The sequence below is a fragment of the Somniosus microcephalus genome, chromosome 18 (genome assembly GCF_052327205.1).
Source record: "Somniosus microcephalus isolate GS21.2 chromosome 18, FLI_Smic_1.0, whole genome shotgun sequence".
Taxonomy (NCBI): domain Eukaryota; kingdom Metazoa; phylum Chordata; class Chondrichthyes; order Squaliformes; family Somniosidae; genus Somniosus; species Somniosus microcephalus.
In genome coordinates, this window is record NC_141004.1 from 41,974,539 (window position 1) to 42,000,696 (window position 26,158).

General features: G+C 49.0%; 1 protein-coding gene across 2 annotated transcripts; it reads right to left on the minus strand.

Moving 5' to 3' along the window:
* uqcc2 (ubiquinol-cytochrome c reductase complex assembly factor 2) lies at positions 1-24,509 on the minus strand. Of its 2 annotated transcripts, XM_086011398.1 has the most exons (4): positions 24,255-24,504; positions 8,904-8,978; positions 7,890-7,959; positions 1-2,764 (listed from the first exon to the last, which is right to left on the minus strand). In XM_086011398.1, the coding sequence occupies exons 1-4, from the start codon at positions 24,390-24,392 to the stop codon at positions 2,664-2,666; spliced, it is 384 nt and encodes a 127-aa protein (XP_085867524.1). In that variant the 5' UTR covers positions 24,393-24,504; the 3' UTR covers positions 1-2,663. The 2 variants fall into 2 exon arrangements, with proteins under 2 accessions (XP_085867524.1, XP_085867525.1); XM_086011399.1 differs by lacking the exon at positions 8,904-8,978 and having other exon boundaries at positions 24,255-24,509.
* Positions 24,510-26,158: the final 1,649 nt, after the last annotated feature.

Here is a 26,158-nt window from a genome sequence, read left to right on the forward strand (position 1 = left end):
TTGAGTAGAGATTATATTTTATTCTGAAACTAATACACTATAAAACATAACAGTAATGGAGTGTAATGTTTAACATTGTATCTAATGAGTTACTTTTTGTCACCATTTGTTTTAAGCATCTCACCAACTGTTGCAAAATAATATTTATTTAAATGGGAGTAGCAACATTTTTAAAACAAAATTGGCTTCTGATTTTGGATATATTCACAGCACAAATAGTCCCTGAAAATAATTTATGTATGTGTTTGAGTTTAAAAGTACTATGATTGGGAGGCAGGATACTTGGACCCCCAATCACTGCATGAAGTACCATACTGTTCCGCAGTTGTCAAATAGCATAACAAGGCACTGCAGGTGCAGCTTCTTGCATCAGAGATCAACATCCAGGAATCACATAGGTGTTAGTGTTTGAACAAAGATCCAAGCATGTTGTCTGCAGAACAGAATAAGTCATAGCAGAATTGAGAAGAAAAGAATTCCTAATCTTTAGGAAAGTAAACCAGACCAAAGGGGAGCTGGAGCTGAAGCAGAAGCAACAAATTGGAAGAAGGGCAGGAAACAGTGATTATTTGTTTAGTGAGTTATGAGGCGGTGGTGTGGGGAGTAGTCAATTGACCAGTGTTGGGCCTCCTGCTAGTTATAACTGATAAATTAACATTGGGGTGATACACCCTTATCCAATACTAAATTCAGGATTTTGGTTGGTGGGGAGGTGGGGGGGGGGGGGAGGTGTTTGAGGGGCCAACAAAATGAGCTAAATTAAATCTTTGTGAGCAAAACAGTGGCAAATGAACTTCACTATGGTATTCGCTGTATAGTATTACACACAGGAAGAAAACATGGGTAACATCTGTATTCCATGAATGGTGTTGAAAGGAAGAAGTTTAAAATATCCAAGGGTGGAGGTGGGTGGTTTACTCAGTGCTAAACCTGACATGCAGTCACAGTGAAGCAGCAAAAGAATGCTGAATTTTATATTGCGAGAATACAAATGAGATGTCATACTAAAACTATACATTGTTCTGGTCAGACCTTCCCTCTATTGTTTTGGCCACTAAGACATAAAGGACTCATTCACATCTCAGTGAAGAGTCACAAAACTGTCAAGGACTGAATTAAGAGAAAGAATGGGGAAGCTTGTGCTCTTCCACCTGGAAAGCTCGTGATTGAGAAGGGGACTCGAGAGGTATATAAGGTAGATAACCATATACAAAAATAAATCTGGAACAGTGGCACATACACAGCCTTAAACTGGAGAAAATATGTCCCAAGGCAAAATGAAAATGGACAGAGACAGTTGGATGCTGTGATTGGGGGTGGTAAAGAGGGGACGTACTGTACAGCTAGGATGGCGGAATGGTTTTCCTCATCTGTATCTGTCTTTCAAAATAACCTACAGTGACGATTTATTGGCTTTGCATTATTTGTTTCAATGCACACAAGCTATAAGGTGGAGGGGGGGGAAAAGAGGAGAGGTATAAATTATCTCTCCCATCTATCACAGTAAACTGGATGCATTAAAATAGTGCAGAACCAGTAAATCTTTAACAATTGTAAATACTGGCAATACAGCGGCGAATGTTAAAATTAGGCAAAATAAAGGGGGCCGGGAAAGGAAGCTGAAGAGAAGCTCCTAATGTTAAAAGGCAGAAGCAGATTGAAGAAATATTGGAGACGAAAGCAGCATGGCAGAGAGAAGAGTTTAGCATTAAATACTAGAAACTGGAGTTTCCTGGTTATCTATGCTGGTGTTGGCGGGGAGGGGAGAATGAGAAATCAGGCAGGTAGCCATCATGCTGGTGCCCCAACACTGCAAGATGCTGCAGAAATTTCCCTCCGTCTCACCTGAGATGGGTGTTGCAGCAGCAGCGCAAATGGCCCACCATGCACACCCTACGTATATAAATTACCCTGATCCACCATCTTTAGGGGGAAAAAGCTGCATAACTCTGTTTGAAAGGAATTGAAGTTACAATTATTCACATAAGTGATCAGACTTAAAATGTTTCTAGTTTTGAAACCAAGGAAATCTCACCCAAAATTTGTCAGCATTGAATCGTGCAGGTTTTGATGTTGGATATAGCCTAGAATTTTGTTTGATTGTCTTTGGAAGTCAGAAAAAAACAATCAGCAGCAGCTTGGAGGTTTCAGCTGTGATAGTTGGCTCCTTCAGGAGATTTAAGTGGGTTGGGTAGAGTCCATGATGGGGCAAACTGCAGAATTCTGTGGTGCAGGGGCAAAAGGTGGAAATTGGCTTGATGAGCAAATTTTATCATACATCTCTTAATTTTAAAGTCAAAAATAGTTCCTTTTTCTAGTAAGTACACTGTCACAAAGATTACTCTGGAAAAATATGACCATCTATATTTTGTGGCATTTTAGAAGTAATCCTTTACTGGATATTACAACTTATTTTTAAACTTCACAAACATAAGTTGGATTTACATTTACACTTCAGAAAATGTGAAAGTACACATTCAGGGATGTTTATTGGTATACTTCAGTCATCAAAAATAAAGACTTCAATTTTTTAAATTATGCAAGATTTTATTTCCACCAAAACCTGCACTATTAAAAAAAGTCATGTCTAGAAACCAGACCTTTTATTATTTAGAAACTGCAGCGTGTGAGATCAAAGCAGCAATACTAACGAGATGCAACAGTTAGACATATTCCTTGGAGACATCTTCTGGTTTGCCTGTGAACTTCTCTCGCAGCTTTTTCCACATGCCTTTCTTCATTTCTTCTATCTGTTTCATGTTATCTATCAATAAAGAATAAAACAATAATAAACAAAAGACATACTATCTGGGAATCCTGCAACCCACAAGCATTGAAGTCAACTGTACCAATCCAAATGTCACCCTGGCTGAGATCAGCTAACTCAGCACAGAGCAGGAATTGAACCGGAATTCTTCTGGTGTGTATGATTTTACCAACTGAGCCATCAGGGAAGCTTGAATATGACACTTCTTAAATATATTAACTTGATGTAAAGAAATCAGGATGTGCCTGTTGAGGTAGTAATGTTAGAGGATTTACAATATATTTCTGCCATTTGAGGAAACTTTTAGCCAAAAGTAGCATTAAAAATAGTCTTGAAGGGATGTAGAGCTAGAAGTTTGCTACCTTTATACTTCTGTCCTCCTGATTATTCTCTTGCTTTTCCTGGTGTAATCAAGAAGAGAAATTTTATAGAGAGGTAAACAAAACAATTTGAAATAAAGCAAAATATGTGATGATTCCTTTCAATACAAGACTACATAATAGCCAATTTTCTGTGCATTTACAGATTTTCTATGACAGAAAATGTGTTGGCCATTAAATATAATTAGCATTGTTATACAACTAATGAAAATGTGTCATTTTTCATCCGCAAAGGCATTTGTATTACCCCTAAGGTACCTGAAAACAATTCTTTTCCTGATTCAATGGTTTTCTGAACACACATTTATCAGTAATGCTGATAGAACTTCCCTTTTTAAGGAGAATGATGCCGCAGATAATATAAGTGTTCCAGTACAATAATAAGGCAGTACAAATGAAAACTGCATAAAAATAATGAAAATCATTGCCTCATCCGGCGGTTCAAGGTTTATCCCCTCAATAGGGCGTTGGTGAGACCACACATGGAGTACTGTGTACAGTTTTGGTCTCCTTATTTAAGGAGGGATATACTTTCATTGGAGGCAGTTCAGAGAAGGTTCACGAGGTTGATTCCTGAGGTGAAGGGGTTGTCTTATGAAGAAAGGTTGAGCAGGTTGGGTCTATACTCATTGGAGTTTAGAAGAATGAGAGGTAATCTTATTGAAACATAAGATTCTGTGGGAGCTTGACAGGGTAGATGCAGAGAGGATGTTTCTCCTCGTGGGGGAATCTAGAACTAGGGAGCATAGTTTCAGAATAAGGGGTCGCCTATTTAAAACGGGAATGAGGAATTCTCTACCCAGAGAGCTATAGAGGCTGGGTTGTTGAATATATTTAAGGTGGAGATAGACAGATCTTTGAACGATATGGGAGTCAAGGGTTATGGGGAGCGGGCAGGAAAGTGGAGTTGAGGCCAAGAGCAGATCAGCCATTATCTTATTGAATGGCGGAGCAGGCTCAAGGGGCCAAATGGCCTACTCCTGCTCCTATTTCTTATGTTCTTATGTAATAGCGCAGCCAGAGAGACCAGGAATGCCCCAGGTTCAATCCAAGTTTGTCTCAAGTTAGTTCCTCTCAGCCAAGGGGATAGGGGCACTCCAACTGGCCTCAATGTTTGGGCTAGGGGGAAGCAAATTAGCCAGGATTCCTGGTCAATATTTAGCAACTCACGCTGGGTGTATACATTTTGGGACAAGATCAGGTTTGGCTGTGATGGCCTTTTGGGGTCGAACAGCCTACCAACACTCACAATCAAGATTCACACAAATAAATAATAACCACTTTGAGGTACTAGAGGACAACTGCTGCCTGTGGAACCACACCTGCAAGGAGTCATTTCTTTTGGGGAAGGGGAGGGGGAGGGGGGGAAGAGAATAGTTTTTTTTAAATCTTTGAATCAAATGTTTGATATAGTATGGAATCATCCATGGTGAATACCAACAGGCAAAAACAGATGGAGCTGTGTAAATTCTACATAATCTAAACACCAAAACTATTATATTTAATTTGCAATCATTTGTTTCCACCCTGGCAGATTTGGTTACTGGTATTTTAAATCAAGTTAATGCATTATAATACTATCCATCCTAATTATAACACACTGGATAGTGTTTATAATACCATGTCCCTATTTCTAGAGGCAATACAGTGTACACACACCTATAGTAGGTGAATAAACATGTCAGTGCTGCTACTGGGAAACAAGAACATAATGCTGAGTGCACCAGAACCCACACAGTTTCTGGTTTCCAAAAGATAGTAAGAGAAGGTATTAAATATTGCTTTGTATTTATAATGTGCTAGAGTGACTGAAATACAAAGTACATATAGACAGAATTATCAGGAGTTAAACTACTGAAAACAATATTATGAGTGGCCAATGTTTATGCAGGCAGGGGTAAGCAGGCCAGGCAACGGTGCTTTACTTTCGCCCCCTTCCATACTACAAACAATATTGCAGTGCAATTTCAGAACCATGCACATTAAGATCTTTGTATTTTTTTAATCAATTGCTGGGCTTTCAAGATGTAGACCATCTGAGGCAACATAGAAAGATTTTCTTAGCACATTAGCTACTAAAATCTTCAGTGCAGCAAAAGTGAACCTTTAATTGCTGCATTTTGTAAATTGTAACTCATTCATTTAAAAAATGCACGTCCTCACATTTTAACCCCTGGGTTTGTTGCAGCATGCAGTACCAAACTAATGGATAGTTTCTTGGCATGTTGAGGTTTGTGAAAAGTTCTAAGCAGTCTCAATTTTTGCAAAATACTTTTCTATGCCAGTTCTAAACTAAGTGGATGCCATAAGATAAAGCTAGCTTGGGCATTATTTGTGAAGGTGCATACTTTAAAAAAATGTCAAACCTCAATGTTCAAAAAATCCAAGTATTACAATTTGCATTAACTAAGCAATTTTCAAAGAATAAAAGTGCTCGAATACAATTGTGCAACTTAGGCTTACTGCCTTGACCTTCGCAAGATGCTGTAAAATTGTTTTATTTATAATAGACTCGTGTTTTTCACTTTCATAAATGTCAAGATAAAAGAGCTACAATTCCCATCATTCTTCTGATAAATGATTTGAATCAAAGAACTCTTCAAGGCATCTGAAACCACCCTCCTTTGCAAAGTTAAGATAGAAATGTCATTTAGTGCTAATGCTATCCCAGTGGGAGGTCAGGAGAACTCCCCGCAGAAATTTTACCCCTGGTGTATCTTCCAGTACTCTATTTCTTAGCAATTTCCTTTATAACTTATATTCCTCACCAGTTCAGTTATCTGCTTGCAAGTACTCATAACAACTTTAGTGGAGAAGAAAATTCAAATTTCTGCATATTGGGCCAGATTTTGCTTAAAAAAGTGTCTGAACGACGCACACAGTTATTAATGCATAAATCAGCCAGCAACTTGTGCTGCATTTGCCCATTAACTGTTTGTTAAACTCGACACAGAAAGTTAAGTCTTGTAATTAACCGCATAAGCACCCTTTACTGCCGATCAACCTTTCTTGCCCAGGAAGTAAACAATTATAATTATTGAGTCTCATTCCTTCAAGTTGTGAATTGTTTTAGGAGACTTTAAAAATGTCATTTTAAATTTAATTTTTTCTTACTTTTCCTTTGTCTCTTTTTCTCTCTCTCCTAATCCAATCTTCCCTTCCCTCTCTTTATTTCTCTTTCTGTATCTGATTTGACAGTGAATTCACCCTACTTCTCAGTCCTTCCCTGTTTCTCAATCTTTAAATCTCATTAGATAGGGAGATATACTATTTGTCCCGTTATTCACTCAGGTCCCAGATGTCCTGGCTGCACTGTTATCAGCTTGCATTTCCAGCAACTTTGTGGACAATTTTTTTTTTTTAACTTTAACGTGCACCATCAAGTCTAACTAACAGGGCATGCCAGATTATGCCCCATTCCAGCAAAATCTGGCCCATTAATGTTAACCTCCCTGATTATCTCGGCTTTCTTATACTTAAAGGAATACCTTTGATGTACCAAAAGAATCTTCATTTCACCCAATGTTAATTCAGATTTGCTTTTCCAATTTCTTTCTTCGTACTGAATATAATTTTAGAAGTTCTTTGCTTTTATGCGCGCTCCAATCTTCCTCCTTTCTGGTTACTTTCAATTGTTTAACTCACTTTTCTTTATCAATGTTGACTTTCCTACTTAATCGTGGAATCTAGGTTCTGATATTCTTACCTCAATATATTGGTACTCTCTACAGCTATTCCTTAAATGTAATTCTTATGTTATTTCTTCTGACACTGGCCCAAACACTTTTTTTTCCTCCCTTTCTTAGATTAAAAACAAGCTTTCCTGAAATCTGGTATTTGTTTTATTACTCCCTCCCCATCTTTGCTGGAGCCGTGCCACAAGGCTGAATCTAATGACATCACTGGCACTAAAATAATCTGCAATCTAAACCCAGATTGAAATAACAGATCAAACAGGGACTTCCCAGCACACTTGTAAATGCAAAGTTAAGTGCTGCAGCATGAGCTCCATGAATTTATCATCCATTTTTAAATGTCTGCACCACCATTTCACCCCATCTCAGAAAACTAAAATTACTTACAACACACTCCCTTTCTCTAATGTATTTTCCTCCATTTCTTAAATGGAGAAATAAAATAATTCCAAACATTATTTCCAGTGGTAAACTTGTTTCACCGAGATTCATCTTCACCCTCCCTGGTGGAAAAGAGCAAGGCCTAGAAATTCATTGATGCTGCGCCTGTTTTACAGGCGTAAATGGGCACCTTGGCGTCCAATTTGGTGGGCAGTGCTGGTGCGCACATTCTGCACCTGAAGTGCGTCACACTCCACATTGGTAAAGACTCCAGTCTAGGCATTCAGCACCTGTGGCTGAAACGGGCATTAGGCTATTTGCATATGCAAATAGGGGGCCTAATGCATACTTCAGGCCACCTTCCCAAAACTGGGATGCCCTGAACGCAGTAGCACCGGGACTGTTGCGTTCAGGATAACAATGTCTACATGCAGTCTAACCAGCGGTCCCTTTCCACCACCAAAAAGGTACGATTTTAAAACAAATACTTACCTGCACGTATAGCCAGGAGCAGGAGTGCGTCTCCCGGCTCCACAGCATTCCCGTAGATCACTGCCAACCCCCGCTCGGCCCCTTCCCGATTGCGGAAAATATCGGTCCTCGTTTGCTTCTATATTACAATGGCAGGGCTCTTATCGGTCAGATGATAAAGTCTGAAGTGGTTACCTGTTGCAAGAACCATTCGGCATTCTTCCACTGTTACACCAGTAAAACTTGTGTTTCTGAGACGAGGGTACTGAAATAAAATAAATTGCTACACTTACAATGTATTTGTTTGCACAGTTCCGTACACAACTTCATGCAGTCTTCTGATATTCTGGCATATTTGGACACAATCAATCAGATTAAGTAACATTTTAAAGTATTTTTCAAAATTCTGCAAAAGTAGAAAGAATTCAATTTTAATGACTTGCATGTGTACAGAGGGGTTTCAATAAAAGATTGTGGGGGGGGGGGCGGGCAAAGAAATTGATAATTACAGCCTGTAATCAAATTTCTTGTGAACCTCAATCAAACTCAATTTGCATTTGCAGAATTGCTGGAACTGAATTATTTCAGAAATAAATAATAATTATAACTAGGCTTGTATTACTATTCTCTGAAATCCTATTCTCTGTCACATCTTGAAAATTTCCTATCCAACTTTATTCAAGCTTAATTTGGTATACAGATACTTTTTAACATAGATAAACATCCATGAGATATTTATTGCTGATTTCAATGTACACTTGGCTGGGCTTGTCACTGGTGGGTTCTTCCTGTTGGCAAATTTCTCTACTGACATTACAGAACTTTGAAATGCTTAAATATCACTTCCTACAACGGCTACACTTTCAATCAACTCAACCACCAAGAAATGGCAAAACTACTTACATCCTATGATCATACAAAACTTAGGAATACTTTGTTTCCAAAAATAAAATGCACAAGAAATTGATCTGTTCTGACCAGATTTGAAGGTTCCATCGGGTTTCAGCGACAATGTTTTATTTTAGTCATCCAGATTTGAATATCCCGCTCAAGCTGTTCTCCTTATCCTCCCTCTAACGGCTTCAATCCTCACCTAACTACATCTAGGCCAGCTTGTGGTGTTGAATTCCTAACCTATCCCCTTTTAATCTAGCAATGTGTTTGGTATGCGAATACAAAAGGAGGACTAAGAAGTCAAACCGGCAGTACCTTGTTTTTGTAATAAGCAGAATGGATTCTGGCTAAACTTTCATACATCTGGTCACATTTCTCTGGATCTGTAATCTGAACACAAAATATTTAAGCAAACGTACTAAACAGTGTCAATTATATAAAAGCCAGCAGTGGTACACACATCCTAAGGAAACTGTGGCCCCAATATTTATGGGGAGGTAGGGAGGCATTCCGGATGAGATCACGGGGGGAGGGGGGAGGGGATCTTGGATTGACTGATCATGGAGAGGGAAGCAGGTAAGCTTAACAACAGAAAATGCTGGAAAAACTCAGCAGGTCAGGCAACATCCGTGGAGAGAAGTTAGAGTCAACGTTTCAGGTTTGTTGGACTTGGAGGACACACTCCTGTTCCTCCTGGCCCACAAGCAGTGCTGTTAATGCATGTCCCTTGTGGATCCGGCCCTTGCCTCCTTTTACTTGCTGGGTTTTCCGAACCCCAGAAAAATGGGTAAAAAATAAAAATCCTGTAAAAATGGATGCACCCAACCTCCTTAAAAGATTTTACCAAGCAACCTGCCTCCTGAGAGCAGATTGGTCATCTGTCCCCCAATTTGCCTCCATTAAAACCGGAAATGGGCAGGTTGGGATCGGGTTTGAGATTTTTTTAAAATTTTACTTCTCACCCGCATCCATCCCAGCCGTTCTTGGGGGTTAAAATGACCCTCTATATGTCACTTTATGACTTCTATAAATCCAATAAGTCATTCCACTCTTACCAGCCCTTCATAACTCCCGGAGCAGCAAGACGTACATGACAAACAACCCTACACTAACTATAACTGAATTGTCATTTTTTATCTTGTATACTGTGCTTATAATGGAATCAACATAACATGTCTTGGCACATCCATAAATCGTTGGTTTCATTTTAACTTAGAAGTAATTTGTATGTAGGCAAGTTCTGATGTAGATAAGTGAGACTAGCTTTCTGTCCAGCAGTGCAATATTGTTTTGTTCCCCAACGCAATGTCCTCACAATGTTTTTGGAGGGGGGGTAGTTTCACTATTAATATCCATTTTTAAAGCACATCCATATAAAATGAGTTGCAAATAATCAATTTTCACTCCCTGCTGTTTTCCCTTCCCATCTTTCTTATGATTTGGCTGTAATTGGTGATCATATCTAGCTAATTAGCTTGGTGTACTAAGACTGCACACCTGAGGCAGCTAAATTCAGTGAGCTTTAATCATTAATTCAGGGTCCATTATCAATAACTTTGTCATTTCAAATGTGCATGCCAATTCAGCTCCCTCACAGTCAATACTTTAGCTCTTTCCTAAACTACTTCTTTAACTGTCAGCTTTGCCCATTTAGTGCTGAGTCACAGACAGCAGGTTCCGCTCCTTTTCCAGGACTGTAAGTCCAACACCCAAGGATCCATCCCTGGGTCCTCCTCTTCCTCAACTACGTGCTGCCCTTTGCAACATCATCCACGGACATGGAGTCAGCTGCCCATGTATACTGACGACAACCAGCTCTACCTCGCCACCACCTCTCTCTCTTGATCCCTAAGTTACCTCTGTGCTGTCAAGACTGATTGTCCGACATTCAGTCTCGGATGAGCGGCAATTTCCCTCAGCAAAACACAAAGACCAAAACCATTATTTTTGGCCCTTGCCCAAAGTCCGCACCCTTGCACTTATTCCATCTCCCTCTCCGACCACTGTCTTGGGCTGAACCAGGCTGTTTCGACCTTGAGCTGAGTTTCCAACCCCAAATCTTCTACATTACAAAGAGTGCCTACTTCCACCTCTGCAACATTACCTGCTCCACCCCTACCCCAGCCTATCTACTGCTGAAACCCTCAGCCAGGCCTGTTTCACCTCCAGACTCTGCTCTCCTGGTTGGCCTGCCATCCTTCACCCTCCAGAAACTTCAGTTCATCCAAAACTCTGCTGCCCATATCCTATCCCACACTAAGTGCCACTCTCCTAACACCCCTGTCCACACTGATCTACATTTGCTCTTGGTCCCCCAACATCTCAAATTTAAAATTCTCAACTTTGTCTATAAGTCCCTTCATGACCTCACCCCTCCCACCCCGAACTTTCCGCTCCTCTGACTCCGCTCTTGTGCAAACCCCCCTCCCTTCAACTCATCATTGCCTGCCATGTCTTCAGCTGCTTAGGCCCCACACTCTGGATTCCCTCCCTCAACCTCTCCAGCTCTGTCTCTTCCTTTTAAGACCCCTTCTTAAAACCCACCTCTAAGTTTTTAGTCACCCCTCCTAATATCTCCTTCTTGGTCCCATGTTCATTTTTTATTTATGTCTTGAAGAACTTTGGGATGTTTTTCTACATTATATAAATGCAAGTTGATTCTGAGTTTAAAAGGATTAACATAAACATTTTAACTGGAAGACAGAATTAGCAGAAGGTTGACATTTGAAGCATAAATGCTTCTGCTAACTAATCTAGGCTGACATTTCAGTGCAGTACTGAGGAATTGCTGCACTATCAGAGGGACCATCCCTCAGATGAGACGTCAAATGGTCTGCCTATTCTGGTGATTTAGCTGGATGCTAAAAATTCCACCGCAGTCCTTGAATAAGGTCAGGTGTATTCACAATGCCCTGGCAAACATTTCCAACTTAACCACCACCAAAAACAGATGAACTGGTCATCCATCTCATTGCTGCTTTTGGGATCCAAGAGTGCGTAAGATGCAATATAAATGCGAGTCTATCTTTCTTTCCCTTAACAGTTAGTGCGTCAATACTGTTATAACTCTGTATCCACTGACAAGGCAATATTTATTGCTGATCTCTGGTTACCTGAGGGCAATGAGTCAACCATCTTCTGGAGTCACAAACAGTCCAGACCAGGTAGGAGTCGCAGGTCTCTCCCTGAAGGACATTAGTGGACCAGTTTTTTTTTGCAACAATTTGGCAGCTTTCAGTCATAGAATCATAACAGCACAGAACGAGGCCATTCAGCCCATCGGGCCCGTGCTGGCTCTCGACAAGAGCACTTCAGCCAGTCCCACTCCCCCGCTCTTTCCCCGTAGCCCTGCAAATTTGTTCCCTTCAGGAACTTATCCAATTCCCTTTTGAAAGCCACGATTGAGTCTGCCTCCGCCACCCTTTCAGGGAGTGCATTCCAGACCCTAACCACTCGCTGCATAAAAAAGTTTTTCCTCATGTCACCTTTGGTTCTTTTGCCAATCACTTTGAATCTGTGTCCTCTGGTTCTCGACCCTTCCACCAATGGGAACAGTTTCTCTCTATCTACTCTGTCTAGACCCCTCATGATTTTGAATACCTCTATCAAATCTCCTCTCAACCTTCTATGCTCCAAGGAGAACAACCCCAGTTTCTCTAGACTGTCTATGTAACTGAAGTCCCTCATCCTTGGAATTATTCTCGTAAATCTTTTCTGCACCTTCTCTAAGGCCTTCACATCCTTCTTAAAGTGGGGTGCCCAGAATTGGACACAATACTCCAGTTGAGGCCAAACCAGTGTTTTATAAAGGTTCATCATAACTTCCTTGCTTTTGTACTCTATGCCTCTATTTATGAAGCCCTGTATCCCGTATGCTTTTTTAACTGCTTTCTCAATCTGCCCTGCAACATTCAACGATTTGTCCACATACACCCCCCCTTAGGGCTGTAACCTTTAGTTTATAGTGCCTCTCCTCGTTCTTCCTACCAAACTGTATCACTTCGCACTTTTCTGCGTTAAATTTCATCTGCCATGTGTCCGCCCATTCCACCAGCCTGTCTATGTCTTCTTGAAGTCTATCACTATCCTGCTCACTGTTCACTATACTTCCAAGTTTTCTGTCATCTGCAGATTTTGAAATTGTGCCCTGTACTCCCAAGCGCAAGTCATTAACATATATCAAGAAAAGCAGTGGTCCTAGTACCGACCCCTGGGGAACACCACTGCGTACCTTCCTCCAGTCCGAAAAACAACCGTTCACCACTACTCTCTTTCCTGTCACTTAGCCAAATTCCTATCCATGTTGCCACTGTCCCTTTTAGTCCATGGGCTTGAACTTTGCTGGTAAGCCTATTAAGTGGCACTTTCTCAAACGCCTTTTGGAAGTCCATATTCACCAGATTGCCCTCAGCAACCCTTTCTGTTACCTCATCAAAAAACTCGATCAAGTTAAACACGATTTGCCTTCAACAAATCCGTGCTGGCTTTCCTTAATTAAACCACACTTGTCCAAGTGACTGCTAACTTTGTCCCTGATTATCGTTTCCAAAAGCTTCCTCACTACTGAGGTTAAACTGACTGGCCTGTAGTTGCTGGGTTTATCCTTGCACCTTTTTGAATGAGGGTGTAACATTTGCAATTTTCCAGTCGTCTGGCACCACCCCCCCTTTCTAAGGAGGAGTGGAAGATTATGGCCAGTACCTCCGCGATTTCCTCCTCAACCTCCCTCAGCATCCTTGGATGCATCCCATCCAGTCCTGGTGACTTATCAACTTTAAGTTCAGACAGCCTATCTAGTAACTCCTCTTTATCAATTTTTATCTCATCCAGTATCTCCACTACCTCTTCTTTCACTACGAGTTTGGCAGCATCTTTGTCCTTGGTGAAGACAGATACAAAGTACTCATTTAGTGCCTCAGCCATGCCCTCTGAATCCATGCGTAGGTCTCCTTTTTGGTCCCACCCCTCCTCTTACTACCCATTTATTAATTATATATGCCTATAGAAGGCTTCTGAATTCCCTTTTATGTTAGCTGCCATTCTATTCTCATACTCTCTCTTTGCCCCTTATTTTCTTTTTCACTATCCCTTTGAACTTTCTATATTCAGCCTGATTCTCATTTGTATTCTCAACCTGACATTTGTCATACACGGTCTTCTTCTGCTTCATCTTATTCTCTATCTCTTTCGTCACCCAGGGAGCTCTGGCTTTAGTTGCCCTACCTTTTCCCCCTCGTGGGAATGTACCTTGATTGTACCCGAACCATCTCCTCTTTAAAGTCAGCCCATTGTTAGATTACAATTTTGTCTGCCAATCTTTGACTCCAATTTACCCGGGCCAGATCTGTTCTCAACCCACTGAAATTTGCCTTCCTCCAGTTATGTATTTTTACTCTAGATTGCTCCGTCCTTTTCCATAGCTAATCTAAATCTTATGATACTATGATCACTGTTCCCTAAATGTTCCCCTACTGACACTTGCTCCACTTGACACACTTCATTCCCCAGAACCAGATCCAGCAATGCACCCTTCCTCGTTGGGCCAGAAACGTACTGATCAAGAAAGTTCTCCTGAACACACTTCAGAAATTCTTCCCCCTCTCTGCCCTTTCCACTATTACTATCTCAGTCTATATTAGGATAATTGACGTCCCCCATTATTATTACTCTATAGTTCTTGCACACCTCTAATTTCCCTGAAAACTTGCTCCCCTAGCTTTCCCACTAGTTGGTGGCTGATAGAATACACCTAGTAGTGTAATGGCACCTCTATTATTTCTTAACTCTAACCAAATAGATTCTGTCTTTGACCCCTCCAGGGCATCCTCTCTCTCCAGCACTGTAACATTCACCTGAACCACTACTCCCATCCCACCTCCTTTCCTTCCCTATCTTTCCTGAACACCTTATATCCAGGAATATTTAAAACCCAAACCTCCCCTTCTTTGAGCCAGGTCTCCGTTATCGCCATGACATCATATTCCCATGTGGCTATTTGCGCCTGCAGCTCACCAACCCTATTTATCATGCTTAGTGCATTTACTGTAAACCTGTCTTAGGCCTTCTTGTATTCTCTCTTAATCTGACCCCACCTAATACCGTACTATTTCTTACTCTACTGCTGTCTGGCTCGCCCCATCCTTTGTGCACTTTGTTTCTGGTTTCTAATGCTACATCCTGGTGCCCATCCCCCTGCCAACTTAGTTTAACCCCCCAACCCCCCCTCCCTCCCCGAGGACATTGGTGCTCGGTTGAGGTGCAACCCGTCCGGCCTGTACAGGTCCCACTTTCCCCAGAACCGGTCCCAATGTCCTAGAAATCTGAAGCCCTCCCTCCTGTATCATCTCTCCAGCCACGCATTCATCTTCTCCATCCTCCTATTTCTATACTCACTGGCTCGTGGCATTACTACCTTTGAGCTCCTGCTTTTTAATCTCTTTCCTAGCTCCCTAAAATCTGCCTACAGGACCTCATCCCTTTTTCTACCTATGTCGTTGGTACCGATATGGACCATGACCTCTGGCTGTTCACCCTCCCCCCTCAGAATGTTCTGCAGCCGCTCAGTGACATCTTTGACCCTGGCATCAGGGAAGCAACATACCATCCTGGATTTGACAGTTATTCTGCTTTTCTGGTGCCAGCCCATAAGTTACCAGATTTCTGTATTCAAGTTCACAACATGCCATGGTGGGATTATAACTCTCAAACTCCAGTGATCACTAGGCTACCATAACCCCCAACAGTTGACAGTGCATGTAGTTAGTTAAGATGGCTGAGCAATTATTTTTAAGCTGTGAAGTCTCTTCTACTTTGTTAACTGATCTTAATAACAAACACTAAGGGTGTCAGAATTCAAAGTATCTCACTGAACTTACCAGCATGTTTTAAAGGGAGATGCAGGGAAAACACATCTGAAACTAAAAGAAACCCAGCTTCCTATATCTCCATTTGCTTTTCGGTTAAATATTCTAAACTGATCAAATACAGATCCTGTACTCCTTTTGACTCTATCCTGCTCTGTTATCAGTTGAAAGTAATTTAAAACGGCAAATTAAAATGTTAGGCATTGGTAATACAGCCACTGTACAACTTTGTGAATCTATTATTCAAAATGTACCATTATCAGCAAAACTGGAGATGGCAGGTAACCTATCAAGCAACTGGAAAACCGTTTAAGAAAATTTTCCAAAAATTATGAGATTACATCACATCTCATTAAGCAACCAAAAGATGCCAGGACTGCTACGCTAATTGCTAGTATTGACTGAAAATACTTGATAATCTTCAGTTTGAGACAGATGAAGAAAAGGTCAATATAGGGGTTGTTCTTGACACGACAGAACAATTTTGTGTTAAATTTCTGAAACCTATTGAACAAATATTTAACAATAAAGATCAACGGTTTGATGAAACAATAGTTGTATGTAGCTAGTCTGTATACCTTAGCTATGGGACTCTTGGGGAAAAAAGTATAATCAGACACAATAGTTATTGGGATACAGAATAATGGGTACAAAAGAGTAATGTGAAAAGACTGTTACAAGAACCAGAGTTGACATTGAAAGCTTACACTGAAATATGTATAACTAGTAAATTGACTGCAAAGCAACTGAAAGAAATAATTACATAAGAAATGTGCAATTTTAGCAAGGGAAAAAAAATGACTTCAAACGTGAAGAAATTCCAAGAAACTTTGAACCACTCCTAAAACGGGTTGTAAATATTGTGGAAAATGTCATGTCAGAAACAAAGAAGCCCGTCCTGCTTGAGATCAGAAATAAAATATATGTGGAGAACAGAATCATTTCCCAGCCAAGTGTCCAAAGCTCAGAAATTGGAACAACGGCAAACGGCAGCTATACAAGACAGAGGAAACTCAGACGAAGGTTATGTTCGCTCATTTAAATTTGTTGGATTTGTAGAAGACCAGTATGATAAATTATGCCATTATACACATACTACAAGAAAGTCAGACTTCAGCTAGACTGTCAATGTTGCTACTCCCACTGTTTTACCTGAGACAGTTTGATAATCCAAGTGGCAGAGAACATTAGGATTCTAACACTACACTGTTCATGTTCCACAGAACAGAAGTTAAGCCAATAGGGAAAAGAATCAATATTAGAAATCCCCAAAACAACAAAAAGCACATCTCAACTAGCACCAAGTGGATGTAGACCTATTCTAGGTTCTGGAGTCAATCGACATATGATTTACTTTCATAAGTTACATAACATTTTGATGACTGAATCATCAAAATTCATAAAACACCAAGTATCAGGCAAGGAAAAGTTACCAGTCACACTGCACCTTTAAATTGATCCCAAGATCCCACCTACACAGTTACAACCCAGGAAACGACCTCTAGCTCTAAAACAACACCAAGCAGCATATTAATGAGCTGGTTGATTGGAACGTCCTTGCACCAGTCGGTGTCGCAACTTACTAGGTCCCTTCAAAGGTGATCAAAAGTGATTGATGAAGTATGATTATGCATTGATCCAGTCACTTAACTAATTTGTCAAACATAATTGTTACCCACTTTGAACCATAGATGATGTTCTGTCTGAACTAACAAAAGCAAACTTATTCATGGTTGCAGAAGCAAATACAGGAAACTTCACGATATCCGACACAGACGGGACCAGCGTGATGCCGATCTATGAAAACTTCCGGACAGACCAGCGCTAATGTTGAAAGATACGGAGGTTTTCATCTCCGTATCTGACAACAACATACACTGTTGCTTAGCAACAGCTTGTAAACAGTCGGCCCGTACCTTGGAAGCGTCTCTGTAGCTTAGCAACAGCTTCAGAGAGGCTTTCCAGAGACTGACTGTTTAAAAAAAAATGCTAGAAGAAAAAAAAAGAAAAACCTAACAAAACGGCTGCTGATTTCTGCCGTTAGATCGAGGTTTCTGGCCATACAACCTCCGGATAAACCAAAGTTTCCTGTAATAGGCTTTGACATGTTGTTGAAGAATCAAGTCTGCTGGGACTATTTCCATTGGGGCAGAAACAGCTAAGAAATTTAAGAGTTTTTCCCCCCCCCCAATTATGAGAAGTTTTGATTGGGTGAATAGGGAAAGACCATTTCCTCTGGTTAGGGAGTTAGTGACGAGGAATCATCAATCTAAAATTGTCACTAAAAGAATGAGGGAGACAGCTGAGGAGGAACTTATTTACAAGAGCATTGAGCAGTTAAGGCACAGAACACGGCATCCTTTAAGGGTAAAATAGCTAAATGTTTGAAGCAGAGGAAAATACAGGGTTATGAGAAGAGAGAGCACGGCAGTATGATTAGTTTTGGATTATTCTAGCAAAGAGCTGGGACAGACACTGAGCCAAATGTCCTTTCTGTACTGTAAATTTATTCAGCTCCTGAGAAATAAGCTCAACACCATGGGCTCAAACTATGCTACAAATAACAAGCTTTACTAAAACGATTGGTACAGTAGTGTGAAAGAGACACAACTTTGTATGAGCTTTTAATACATGAATGGTTGGACTGGAGAATAGTTATCATTCTCGTTACGTTTTTACTTTGTTTTTCTTTTGTTTGATGTGGGAGGTGTTTTAATAGCTCTGAATCTTTGTATCCATAAACAGTCAAGTAAAGAAGGAACAAACTTGCATTTATATAGCATCTTTCACATCTTCAATGCCTCAAAGTATTTCACGAACAATTAATTATTTTTGAAGTACAGTTACTATTGTTATATAGGGAAATGCAGCAATCAACTTGCGCAAAGCAAAGTCCTACAAAGGACAAATGAGACAAGTGACCAGATCATGTTTCGGTGACCTTGTTTGAGGAATGTTTGCCAGAACAAAGGGTGTACTGTATTTGTATGATTGATAGTGTCAGTAAGTAGTGCAGATGGGTAACAAGTTCCTATTACTTCCTGGGTGAATTATTACTCTTCTAAACTCCAGCAGATAACTAAAGTAAGAGGTGACTTGATTGAAACATACAAGGTCCTGAGGGGTTTGGACAGGGTGGATGTGGAGAGGATGTTTCCTCTTGTGGGAGAATCTAGAACTAGGGGTCACTTTAAAAATAAGGGGTCGCCCATTTAAGACAGATGAGGAGAAATTTTTCTCAGAGGGTCGGGAGTCTTTGGAACTCTCTTCCTCAGCGGGCAGTGGAAGCAGAGTCTTTGAATATTTTTAAGGCAGAGGTAGATAGATTCTTAGTAAGCAAGGGGGTGAAAGTTATCAGGGGTAGGCGGGAATGTGGAGTAATCGGATCAGCCATGATCTTATTGAATGGCGGAGCAGGCTCAAAAGGTCGAGTGGCCTACTCTTGCTCCTAATTCGTATGTTCGTAGTTCCCTGATGGGGAATTTTAGTGTTGCATCTTTTATTGCCCTCTGCACAAGCAAAAGGGCAGTTTAGATCTTGTCCAGCTGGGCTGAGTCTGACTGACTCCCTCGTGCCCCTTGATCCGGCTGGGCCGGGCCAGGCCTGACTGCCGCCTCACTGGGCAGAGTATAACTGCCGTCTCACTGGATCGGGCCAGGCTGCTCTCACTGGGCCGGGCCGGGCCGGGCTGCTCTCACTGGGCCGGGCTGCTCTCACTGGGCCGGGCCGGGCCGGGCCGGGCTGCTCTCACTGGGCCGGGCCGGGCCGGGCCGGGCTGCTCTCACTGGGCCGGGCCGGGCCGGGCCGGGCCGGGCTGCTCTCACTGGGCCGGGCCGGGCCGGGCCGGGCTGCTCTCACTGGGCCGGGCCGGGCCGGGCTGCTCTCACTGGGCCGGGCCGGGCCGGGCTGCTCTCACTGGGCCGGTCCGGGCCGGGCCGGGCTGCTCTCACTGGGCCGGGCCGGGCCGGGCTGCTCTCACTGGGCCGGTCCGGGCCGGGCTGCTCTCACTGGGCCGGTCCGGGCCGCTCTCACTGGGCCGGGCCGGGCCGGGCCGGGCCGCTCTCACTGGGCCGGGCCGGGCCGCTCTCACTGGGCCGGGCCGGGCCGGGCCGGGCCGCTCTCACTGGGCCGGGCCGGGCCGGGCCGGGCCGCTCTCACTGGGCCGGGCCGGGCCGGGCCGGGCCGCTCTCACTGGGCCGGGCCGGGCCGGGCCGGGCCGCTCTCACTGGGCCGGGCCGGGCCGGGCCGCTCTCACTGGGCCGGGCCGGGCCGGGCCGCTCTCACTGGGCCGGGCCGGGCCGGGCCGCTCTCACTGGGCCGGGCCGGGCCGCTCTCACTGGGCCGGGCCGGGCCGGGCCGCTCTCACTGGGCCGGGCCGGGCCGGGCCGCTCTCACTGGGCCGGGCCGGGCCGGGCCGCTCTCACTGGGCCGGGCCGGGCCGGGCCGCTCTCACTGGGCCGGGCCGGGCCGGGCCGCTCTCACTGGGCCGGGCCGGGCCGGGCCGCTCTCACTGGGCCGGGCCGGGCCGGGCCGCTCTCACTGGGCCGGGCCGGGCCGGGCCGCTCTCACTGGGCCGGGCCGGGCCGCTCTCACTGGGCCGGGCCGGGCCGGGCCGCTCTCACTGGGCCGGGCCGGGCCGGGCCGGGCCGCTCTCACTGGGCCGGGCCGGGCCGGGCCGGGCCGCTCTCACTGGGCCGGGCCGGGCCGGGCCGCTCTCACCGGGCCGGGCCGAGCCGGGCCGGGCCGCTCTCACTGGGCCGGGCCGGGCCGGGCCGCTCTCACTGGGCCGGGCCGGGCCGCTCTCACCGGGCCGGGCCGGGCCGCTCTCACCGGGCCGGGCCGGGCCGGGCCGCTCTCACCGGGCCGGGCCGGGCCGGGCCGCTCTCACCGGGCCGGGCCGGGCCGGGCCGCTCTCACCGGGCCGGGCCGGGCCGGGCCGCTCTCACCGGGCCGGGCCGAGCCGGGCCGCTCTCACCGGGCCGGGCCGGGCCGGGCCGCTCTCACCGGGCCGGGCCGGGCCGGGCCGCTCTCACCGGGCCGGGCCGGGCCGGGCCGCTCTCACTGGGCCGGGCCGGGCCGGGCCGGGCCGCTCTCACTGGGCCGGGCCGGGCCGGGCCGCTCTCACTGGGCCGGGCCGGGCCGGGCCGCTCTCACTGGGCCGGGCCGGGCCGGGCCGGGCCGCTCTCACTGGGCCGGGCCGGGCCGGGCCGGGCCGCTCTCACTGGGCCGGGCCGGGCCGGGCCGGGCCGCTCTCACTGGGCCGGGCCGGGCCGGGCCGCTCTCACTGGGCCGGGCCGGGCCGGGCCGCTCTCACTGGGCCGGGCCGGGCCGGGCCGCTCTCACTGGGCCGGGCCGCTCTCACTGGGCCGGGCCGGGCCGGGCCGCTCTCACTGGGCCGGGCCGGGCCGGGCCGCTCTCACTGGGCCGGGCCGGGCCGGGCCGCTCTCACTGGGCCGGGCCGGGCCGGGCCGCTCTCACCGGGCCGGGCCGGGCCGGGCCGCTCTCACCGGGCCGGGCCGGGCCGGGCCGCTCTCACCGGGCCGGGCCGGGCCGCTCTCACCGGGCCGGGCCGGGCCGCTCTCACCGGGCCGGGCCGGGCCGCTCTCACCGGGCCGGGCCGCTCTCACCGGGCCGGGCCGGGCCGGGCCGCTCTCACCGGGCCGGGCCGGGCCGCTCTCACCGGGCCGGGCCGGGCCGCTCTCACTGGGCCGGGCCGGGCCGGGCCGCTCTCACTGGGCCGGGCCGGGCCGGGCCGGGCCGCTCTCACTGGGCCGGGCCGGGCCGCTCTCACTGGGCCGGGCCGGGCCGGGCCGGGCCGCTCTCACTGGGCCGGGCCGGGCCGGGCCGGGCCGCTCTCACTGGGCCGGGCCGGGCCGGGCCGGGCCGCTCTCACTGGGCCGGGCCGGGCCGGGCCGGGCCGCTCTCACTGGGCCGGGCCGGGCCGGGCCGGGCCGCTCTCACTGGGCCGGGCCGGGCCGGGCCGGGCCGCTCTCACTGGGCCGGGCCGGGCCGCTCTCACTGGGCCGGGCCGGGCCGGGCCGGGCCGCTCTCACTGGGCCGGGCCGGGCCGGGCCGGGCCGGGCCGCTCTCACTGGGCCGGGCCGGGCCGGGCCGGGCCGCTCTCACTGGGCCGGGCCGGGCCGGGCCGCTCTCACTGGGCCGGGCCGGGCCGGGCCGCTCTCACTGGGCCGGGCCGGGCCGGGCCGCTCTCACTGGGCCGGGCCGGGCCGCTCTCACTGGGCCGGGCCGGGCCGGGCCGGGCCGCTCTCACTGGGCCGGGCCGGGCCGGGCCGCTCTCACTGGGCCGGGCCGGGCCGGGCCGCTCTCACTGGGCCGGGCCGGGCCGGGCCGCTCTCACTGGGCCGGGCCGGGCCGGGCCGCTCTCACTGGGCCGGGCCGGGCCGGGCCGCTCTCACTGGGCCGGGCCGGGCCGGGCCGCTCTCACTGGGCCGGGCCGGGCCGGGCCGCTCTCACTGGGCCGGGCCGGGCCGGGCCGCTCTCACTGGGCCGGGCCGGGCCGGGCCGCTCTCACTGGGCCGGGCCGGGCCGGGCCGCTCTCACTGGGCCGGGCCGGGCCGCTCTCACTGGGCCGGGCCGGGCCGCTCTCACTGGGCCGGGCCGGGCCGCTCTCACTGGGCCGGGCCGGGCCGCTCTCACTGGGCCGGGCCGCTCTCACTGGGCCGGGCCGCTCTCACTGGGCCGGGCCGGGCCGGGCCGCTCTCACTGGGCTGGGCCGGGCCGGGCCGCTCTCACTGGGCCGGGCCGGGCCGGGCTGCTCTCACCGGGCCGGGCCGGGCTGCTCTCACCGGGCCGGGCCGGGCCGCTCTCACCGGGCCGGGCCGGGCCGCTCTCACCGGGCCGGGCCGGGCCGCTCTCACTGGGCCGGGCCGCTCTCACTGGGCCGGGCCGCTCTCACTGGGCCGGGCCGCTCTCACTGGGCCGGGCCGCTCTCACTGGGCCGGGCCGCTCTCACTGGGCTGGGCCGGGCCGGGCCGCTCTCACTGGGCCGGGCCGGGCCGGGCTACTCTCACCGGGCCGGGCCGGGCTGCTCTCACTGGGCCGGGCCGGGCTGCTCTCACTGGGCCGGGCCGGGCCGGGCTGCTCTCACTGGGCCGGACTGGACCGGGCCGGGCTGCTCTCACTGGACCGGACTGGACTGGGCCGGGCTGTTCTCACTGGACCGGACTGGACTGGGCCGGGCTGTTCTCACTGGACCGGACTGGACTGGGCCGGGCTGTTCTCACTGGACTGGACCGGGCCAGGCTGTTCTCACTGGACTGGACCGGACCGGACCGGGCTGTTCTCACTGGACTGGACTGGACCGGGCCAGGCTGTTCTCACTGGACTGGACTGGGCCGGGCTGTTCTCACTGGACTGGACTGGGCCGGGCCGGGCCGGGCTGTTCTCACTGGACCGGACTGGACCGGGCCGGGCTGTTCTCACTGGACCGGACCGGACCGGGCCGGGCTGTTCTCACTGGACCGGACCGGACCGGGCCGGGCTGTTCTCACTGGACCGGGCCGGGCTGTTCTCACTGGACTGGACCGGACCGGGCCGGGCTGTTCTCACTGGACTGGACCGGACCGGGCCGGGCTGTTCTCACTGGACTGGACCGGGCCGGGCTGTTCTCACTGGACTGGACTGGACCGGACCGGGCCGGGCTGTTCTCACTGGACTGGACTGGACCAGACCGGGCCGGGCTGTTCTCACTGGACTGGACTGGACCAGACCGGGCCGGGCTGTTCTCACTGGACTGGACTGGACCGGGCCGGGCTGTTCTCACTGGACTGGACTTGACCGGGCCGGGCTGTTCTCACTGGACTGGACTGGACTGGGCCGGGCTGTTCTCACTGGACTGGACTGGACTGGGCCGGGCTGTTCTCACTGGACTGGACTGGACTGGGCCGGGCTGTTCTCACTGGACTGGACTGGACTGGGCCGGGCTGTTCTCACTGGACTGGACTGGGCCGGGCTGTTCTCACTGGACTGGACTGGGCCGGGCTGTTCTCACTGGACTGGACTGGACCGGGCTGTTCTCACTGGACTGGACTGGACTGGGCCGGGCTGTTCTCACTGGACTGGACTGGACTGGGCCGGGCTGTTCTCACTGGACTGGACTGGACTGGACTGGGCCGGGCTGTTCTCACTGGACTGGACTGGACTGGGCCGGGCTGTTCTCACTGGACTGGACTGGACTGGGCCGGGCTGTTCTCACTGGACTGGACTGGACTGGGCCGGGCTGTTCTCACTGGACTGGACTGGGCCGGGCTGTTCTCACTGGACTGGACTGGGCCGGGCTGTTCTCACTGGACTGGACTGGGCCGGGCCGGGCTGTTCTCACTGGACTGGACTGGACTGGGCCGGGCTGTTCTCACTGGACTGGACTGGGCTGTTCTCACTGGACTGGACTGGGCTGTTCTCACTGGACTGGACTGGGCCGGGCTGTTCTCACTGGACTGGGCTGGGCTGTTCTCACTGGACTGGACTGGGCCGGGCTGTTCTCACTGGACTGGACTGGGCTGTTCTCACTGGACTGGACTGGGCCGGGCTGTTCTCACTGGACTGGACTGGGCTGGGCCGGGCTGTTCTCACTGGACTGGACTGTTCTCACTGGACTGGACTGAGCTGTTCTCACTGGGCTGGACCGGGCTGTTCTCACTGGGCTGAACTGGGCCGGGCTGTTCTCACTGGGCTGGGCCGGGCTGCTCTCACATGCCCCGGGCTCCCTCCCCGCGGCCTCTCCTTGTGTGGTGCCCTCTGGCGCTTCTCCTGCGGCCTCCCCGCCTGCCGTTGCCGGGGTTACCTGGGTGCTCTCCCCTTCCCGGAAGGCTTGCGCCACTCGCTGCCGCAGGAAAGCGCCGAGATCGCGGCCTTTCTTGGTGGGATCGAGGGGCCACTCCTCGCAGAGTCTGAGGAAGCGCCGGTAACGCGTGGCTGCCATCTCGGCGCACACTGGTCGGCCTCCGGCAGCGGCGGTTTAACGGGCCGCCAGCACCGACTGTCGACTCACAGCTCAAACAAAATGGCGGTCAACAGCGCCTGGCATCGAATGTGCGCATGTGCAGTACACGACCGCCTGAACTACGTCATCAGCTGCACGCGCTGTCAATCAAAAGAAAGACTTGCATTTATATAGCGCCTTTCTCAACCACCGGACGTCTCAAAGCGCTTTACAGCCAGTGAAGTACTTTTGAAATGTAGTCACTCTGGTAATGTGGGAATCAAAGAGAATCTTTGGCTTCTTCACTGCCTCTGAATGAACTTGTTTTCAACTGCACATTTGCTGTTTGTGTTTTGGAACATTTACTTTGGTGTAAGTATAGATTAGTTTGACCATGGTCACTTTTGAAATTAGATGCAAAGCTCTTTCAGTCATCTTATAATTAGATAGTTAGCGACTCTCCCGTGGCATTGCTCATTATATTACAACAGTGACTAAACTTCAATAAGTACTTAAATAACAACAGAAAATGCTGGAAAAACTCAGCAGGTCAGGCAACATCCGTGGAGAGAAATTTGAGTTGACGTTTCGGGTCGAAACCCTTCTTCAAAACTGGAAAGAAAAGAAAATAGATCGAAGGCAAGGCTGCGTTCGAACAAAAGAGACAATAAAAGGTATTCATAGATACATAGATACATAGAAGATAGGAGCAGGAGTAGGCCATTCGGCCCTTCGTGCCTGCTCTGCCATTTAATGAGATCATGGCTGATCCTTTAATTCAGTATCCCGTCCCCGCCTTCTCTCCGTAACCCTTAACCCCTTTTGCCCGTAGAAATATATCTAATTCCCTCTTAAATATATTTAATGAGCTGGCATACACTGCCCTCTGTGGCAATGAGTTCCACAGGTTCACCACTCTCTGAGTGAAGAAATTCCCCCTCATCTCTGTCCTAAATGGTTTAGCCCTTATCCTTAAATTATGTCCTCTAGTTCTGTTCTCACCCGCCAAGGGAAACATTCCTTCTGCATCCAGTCTGTCTAGACCTGTCAGAATTTTATACACTTCTATGAGGTCCCCTCTCAATCTTCTAAACTCCAGTGTGTACATCCCTAAACTACATAGTCTCTCCTCATAGGTCATTCCCGCCATTCCTGGTATCAGCCTGGTGAATCGCCGCTGCACCCCCTCCATGGCAAGAACATCCTTCCTCAGATGAGGCGACCAAAACTGTACACAGTACTCGAGGTGTGGTCTCACCAGTGCCCTGTACAGCTGCAGCAAGGTATCCCTGTTCCTGTATTCTAACCCTTTTGCTATGAAGGCCAGCATACCGTTTGCCTTCTTGACCGCCTGTTGCACCTGCATGCTCGCCTTCAGTGACTGGTGTACAAGAACACCCAGGTCTCTCTGTACTTCCCCCTCTCCCAATCTATTGCCATTTAAATAATAATTTGCCCTCCCGTTCCTGCACCCAAGGTGGATAACTTCGCACTTGTCCACATTATAGTGCATCTGCCATTTATCCGCCCAATCGCCCAGTCTGTCCAAATCGCTCTGGAGCTTCCTGGTCTCTTCCTCTGAGCCCACCCCCCCTCCTAGTTTAGTGTCGTCTGCAAATTTGGAAATGCTGCATCCGACTCCCTGATCCAGGTCATTAATGTAAATTGTGAACAGCTGGGGGCCCAGGACAGATCCCTGTGGTACCCCACTTGTTACTGCCTGCCATTCAGAAAATGAGCCGTTTATTCCAACTCTCTGTTTTCTA

Excerpts from the sequence above, each read along its gene's own strand:
- uqcc2 (XM_086011398.1), bottom strand. The coding sequence starts at position 24,392 with ATGGCAGCCACGCGTTACCGGCGCTTCCTCAGACTCTGCGAGGAGTGG. Across the intron at positions 8,979-24,254 it reads GGGAAGGGGAGAGCACCCAG|ATTACAGATCCAGAGAAATG; the intron begins GTAACCCCGGCA and ends TTTTGTGTTCAG. Across the intron at positions 7,960-8,903 it reads CTGCTTATTACAAAAACAAG|TACCCTCGTCTCAGAAACAC; the intron begins GTACTGCCGGTT and ends ATTTTATTTCAG.